Source organism: Watersipora subatra, chromosome 10, assembly GCF_963576615.1.
Source record: "Watersipora subatra chromosome 10, tzWatSuba1.1, whole genome shotgun sequence".
NCBI lineage: Eukaryota > Metazoa > Bryozoa > Gymnolaemata > Cheilostomatida > Watersiporidae > Watersipora > Watersipora subatra.
Genome location: NC_088717.1, coordinates 10044139 through 10050138, shown reverse-complemented (window position 1 = coordinate 10050138; position 6000 = coordinate 10044139). Strand labels below are relative to the sequence as shown.

The 6000-nt window shown below is 36.4% G+C and overlaps 1 protein-coding gene across 1 annotated transcript in view; it reads left to right on the top strand.

Annotated features, from left to right (window-relative positions):
* LOC137406763 (uncharacterized) overlaps window positions 1-6000 on the top strand; it is a 31254-nt gene continuing 25254 nt past the window's right edge. The window contains exons 1-4 of the mRNA XM_068093376.1: window positions 1-40; window positions 482-723; window positions 2348-2514; window positions 3913-4151. Of these exons, the coding sequence (XP_067949477.1) occupies window positions 1-40; window positions 482-723; window positions 2348-2514; window positions 3913-4151 (688 nt within the window). The remainder of the gene's footprint in view (window positions 41-481; window positions 724-2347; window positions 2515-3912; window positions 4152-6000) is intronic.

The following is a 6000-nucleotide window of genomic DNA, read 5'->3' as shown; positions in this document are numbered from 1 at the left end:
ATGGCTCACAATTTGGTTTGCTTCATTCTCTTTCTCACGAGTAAGTTCACACAAGTTTTCTAGTTACTATTCACACTGGTGGTTAATGTGGCATGTAGCGGTTTGTCATGGCAATGAACTCAGAATTCACTATAACTTATACTCAAATCACTCAATGATCTGCTCGAAGGAAATCTCTATACTTTAGTCTGTTTAGGAGTGCTTTTCTGCTTAGTTTTCACTCCTAGACTTGTTTCTCGAGCTATTTTTCACATAAACTTACATTAGCTTGGATTCAGCTGGCTTTGCTGATAGGTTCAGGTGGCTGACTAACTTCTACTTGACAGCATCTTTTTTTGCATAACTTCAACTGATCGTTTTGGAAAGACAATCCAGTTTCTTTCAAAACTACTCTGTCCTGCTGTACTATATAAAAACAAGTTATCGTAAGATAATCGTGTGTCGTCTGTCAGTTGTTTTCTAACATCCTCATGAATTCTAGTTTCAGGAATTGCGAGTGAAGTATTTGATCAAGATGGCTGTAACAGGGATTGTAGTCTGGACCCGACGGTGAAGAGGTGCCATTATGATCTGAAAATAGAGACCTACACTACCATGTCGAAAGCGTGCTACAACTGCCCAAAGGTGATAGAAGATTGTGACAGAGAGGAGTGTGTTGTAGCAAATGGCCTCCCACGACACCTGTATGCAGTAAACAGACAACTTCCTGGGCCACAGATCAGGGTAAAAAAATTTACTTCTTTATGAGCAACAGATTAGCAGATCCTTTAATATAATTGGGTTAATTTGAATAGCTCAAACATTTTGATAATTAATTCTTTTAGAAAAAGAAAACAGAAATGAGTGTAAAAACTGCATGGGTAGGAAATTACTTCATAATAGTTTTTGCTAAGGTCTAAAGAAACAACACGCAGTAACTTATGAACTCTCTCTTGCATCATTAATGTTTTCTTACAAACTACCTTTGTGTAGTCATGATTGAAGCAGAACACTTGCAGGCCTTTTTTCATATCTTACAGTTTAATGACCAATGCAAGATGTCTTCAGGTAATCATTCACATGAATTTAACAGCTAAAGTTTTAAAAATTTTCAACAAAACTATTTCAAAGTGTTAAGAGACCACTTCAGCACAGGCCACTTTTTATAATTTTTAAAATAACAATAAAAAGTAAATTCACATCATCTTACTTGGAAGTTAAAAAAACAAAGATCAACAAGAATAATTAAAAGTTGTGTCTGTTGGTTCTATTCGTCTTATTGACAGCAAATAATAAAGAAAAGTCATGAAAGAAAACATGTATAGATGTAGAGTTTTACTTGTTAATGTACAAACAGCTCTGGAACAGTTGACCTACTTAATCAGTGAGTATTCACAGCTTCTAGAAAATTCTACACAGGCTTAATGTATTGACTACACAAAGCCAAAAACCTATCGAAAACACTACAATCATAGAGCATGTAAAATCTTTTTATATACATGTAATAGGCTATCACTCCAACAAATACATACATGCTGACTTTTTCACAAAAAAGGTATTTTGGTACATAACAAAAATTACCCTTTTTACTTTTATTTCAAAAATTATTTTTGTTCATTTTTGATTGTAGGAGTTTCTAAGAAACCCAAAAGTAAAGTTATACAGTTACATAGTGGTAGCTGTCATGTCTTTTGCTTTTTTTAATAAACAGCAGGTATTACTAGGTTTCTCAATTCAGGGTAAAATAAAACTTTTATAACATTTGAAAAGCCTGAGGACCTTTAACAAAACCAGCTTCATTCTGCTGGTATATTTTCACTTGTTATCAGATTTCCCTCTAGTTGAACTGAAGATCCAAAGGAAGTTGTTATGTTTAACTGTTTAGCCCCCCTGTGAATATCCTGTGGCTTGAGTCAAAATGTGGCTTGAGTTGGGCTTCCTTTGGTTCTCAAAGAATTGCTTTCCTTTTTGTATATATTAGTGTTGACAGGTTGCCTGAGTTTGTAAGTTTAAAATTGAAAAGCCTTAGACTAAACTACATTTTTGGGCATAAACCCGATTGCCAGATAAAAAACAGCAATTCTAACTTAAAAGCTGAAACGCATTCATTTGTATCTTTTATAAACTATATTTTATTAGCTAAAAACGCTAATGTGCTTTGCTGGGGCAAGTGCTAATGCATAAAAACTTAATTTTATTCCAACTGTTTCAGGAAATCTTGCAACCATCTTTTAGAACTACAGGATAATTATCTTGAGCTGTAAACTACAATAATTGCAAAACTTATTTTTGTGCGTGTGGTAAACACTCTAGAATGTTCTATTTTGAATGATAGTATCAGAAAACTAAGCGGCTTCAGGCATTTTAGGTGTGTGAAGGAGACCAGGTTGTAGCAACTGTAACTAATGAGATGAATAATGGTGAAGGAACAAGTATTCACTGGCACGGAGTACATCAGAATAGTACGGTACACATGGATGGGGTAGCCGGACTAACACAAGGATTTATCTCTCCTTGGACTAACTTTACTTATGAGTAAGATGAGTCGGTATTAAATATCTGTGTTAATCGTCATAGAGTAGACCTAGAGCATGTGCGTCAGCTAACAGTTGGGCTATAAAGTGTTCTTTGTAAAAAAAAACGAGGTAGTTTCAGGATGTGATAAACCAGACGATTGGCAACTCACAATTTAGTAAAGTACTTGGTTTCAATCTGCTGAATATTTTATCTAATCATCAAGGTCAAGGTTGATATGAAAATCTTTAAGAGTAAATGTAGTGTCGGTTATCAATCAGTTGAAAGTCAAAAATAGTTTGATGTAATTTGAAGATTTGATGGCAGGTTACTCTGTACACTAAATTTACCACAACTTGCATCAAGATAAAATAATGTTAATCACATTTGACTGCCACAATTTGTCGACATGAAAGGTGCTGTTGAGGAATGTCCCCAACAAGTAAAGAGGTAAATAGTCTGCTTAAACTCATGTGCATGACAAGAAGATAATACAAGCTTACTGAATGTCATTTCATCATATTATAAGCCCTTTACGTGAAGTGTCTTCATAGGTTTAGTATATAGGCTTATAAGCACATGTACAAATAAAGCATTGAACAATGATATCCCTAGAGCAAGATCGGCTGAAGTACTTACTAATCAGACCCAAAAACTAATATAGAACTGTAGTTGTGGTAACAGTTTATCTTCTAATTAAAGTCGCTTTCGTTCAATAGTTGCCATTCGTCTACAAAATAATGAGTCAACAGCCATATTGGTATCCGAGTCAGTGCCATCACTCTTTGAACTGCTGCCTCAATAAAGCAAGATATTTGCCTGCAATTCAATTTATTTGTTCTTTCAAAGACTATATATTATGCTCCTAAACTCTTACTAAAATAACTATTATGGCATGACACTCTGGCTGTGGTTACAGTAGATATGAAGGTTGTTAAAAATGAAAAATCTCAAGTGTTTTGAGATTTAAAAAAGCAGTATTTTATCAACATAGTCTTCTACTTATGATTACTAGTATGTATATCATCTAAGGTATAACATGATACTCTACCTATGATTACTAGTGTGTATATCATCTAAGATACAGCATGATACTCTACCTATGATTACTAGTATGCATATCATCTAAGATACAACATGGTACTCTGCCTATGATTACTAGTGTGTATATCATCTAAGATACAGCATGATACTCTACCTATGATTACTTGTGTGTATAACATCTATACCTAACACCTAACATCTATATCTATATCATCTGTACCTTTGAATATTGGTGTGTACACTATCCAAGCTATTATATGATACTCTATCTATAAGTACAGTCACACCTCATACATGTGTTAAAACTCCTTGTTATCCAAATGACCTTAGCAAAATCTAAGAGATTACCAATGATTAAAATTGTTTTTTTTGTAGTTTTGAAGCGAACCATGCTGGCACCCATTATTATCATGCACATGTCGGCATGCAAAGAGCGGATGGGATTGCAGGACCATTGATAGTTTTACCTCGTAAAAAGATCTACAATGATCAGCATGACCTCCCAGAGCATGTGCTTTTGCTGCAGGATTGGTATAACCGATCTGGTTTAGGCCAAGGAATGCTTCACCTGTTTGCAAAAGATTCGAACAGTCCTGATGCCCTCCTCATAAATGGTTAGTTGGCACAACATCTAGTTGATATGAGAATTTTGCTGATTAACCTTGATTTTAAGGACAAATATTTATCTTTCTATCTTCCATGTTCAGTGTATGTTTAGGAGCTGTGCAAGTATATAAATATTTTGAATATGTTAACCAAAGATAGTCAGGTGTAGACAAAGTGCTTGAGATGATTGCTAGAAACATGAATAAAGCAATAAAGCTTTTTTCTTTCTTTTCTGGTTGAGACCAGAAAAGAAAGAAAAAAGAGTAAATAAATGGGCAGAAAAACCAGTACAAAGTCTGTTACGTTATTGAATCATTGGCTTTGCCGTTTCCGGTTAGTGCATGCGCACGCAGTTCTGTTTTTATCCTCGAGGATGCGTTACACGTTTTTCTAATGCTCTTGTATTGTATTCCTTATTCACTTATGTACTATTGTTCGTTATTCATAATATACGTTCTACAGCATTAACTACACACATATTCAACAATGGCGACAAGGATGGGATTCGTAATTATCTCAATGTCCCCTATCGTTTTACTGTATTAGTTACCTGTATTTTTGTACTAGAACTGTTGCCTTTTTCTTGCGCAAGACACACGTTGTTGTGCATCTTTTTCTTAACAGAAATTCTCTCATAAAGCTCAACAAGCATTAATTTTGCAATGGCAGCTCAAAATTCCATTGGACGCATGGAACCATTTGATGAGTCAATTGAGTCATTCACATGTTATTTAGAGCGTTTTGATTTCTACACGGAAGCTAATAGCATTGATGATAGCAAGAAAAAGGCAACTTTTCTGAGCCTCATAGGTCCCAAGTTATATAAACTATTACGTGGTCTCGCAGCACCAGATAGACCAACAGCTAAGTCATTCGAAGAATTAACCACGCTGCTAAGTAATCATATCTCACCACCTCCACTCGAAATTGCGGAAACATATCGCTTTCATCAACGAAACCAGCTACCTGGTGAAAGCATCCATGAGTATGTTGCACAACTCAAGTTACTTGCTGAGCATTGCAATTTTGAAGGTGCGTACCGTGAACGGGTACTACGTGATAGACTGGTCTGTGGAATTTACTGCGAAAATGCTCGCCGCAAACTGTTAACTGTAGCAGACTTAAATCTTTCACGTGCCATAGAGATTGCTCGAGGTATGGAGCAGGCTGGGAAAGATGCCGAAGTCATGACACAACGACAGCCAACAGAATCTAAAGTCTGTCACATCTCTAACATGCATTCGCCTACTACCAGTGGCAAACCTTGGCCTTGTCGTTCCTGCGGGAGCACCCTTCATCCAAGAAAGCAATGCCCACACCTTCAAGCTGAATGTTTTAAATGTGGTCGGAAAGGCCATCTTCAATCTGTTTGTGAACAGAAAACTCCAAGTAAAAGACCTCAACTCCAGAAGCCTCATAGACGAGCACAAAACACACACAGTGTAATGTCAGATGCAATTACAGAGGAGCATGAAGATATAGCTCATATAAACACACTGTCTAAGGAGCACAGCCACCCACCAATCATGCTAGATACACTCATCAATGGTATCCCAGTGAAAATGGAACTTGATACAGGTGCAGGAGTGTCCACAATGCCATATCATATCTACAAAAAGATTAAAGGCTCATCGGAACTCCAACCTACATCTACTACTTTGAAACCATACGGCGCAACGCAGTCAATTAAGCCGAAAGGAGTCATCTACCCAACTGTGCATTTCAGCAAGCAAGAAAGTAAAGCAAGGATGTTTGTGCTAGATAAATCCGAGGGTGAGCAGGTCCCATTGTTTGGAAGGGAATGGTTAAACCACTTTAAATTAAACTGGTCAGAGATCAAGGCTAATCGGGTCGAGG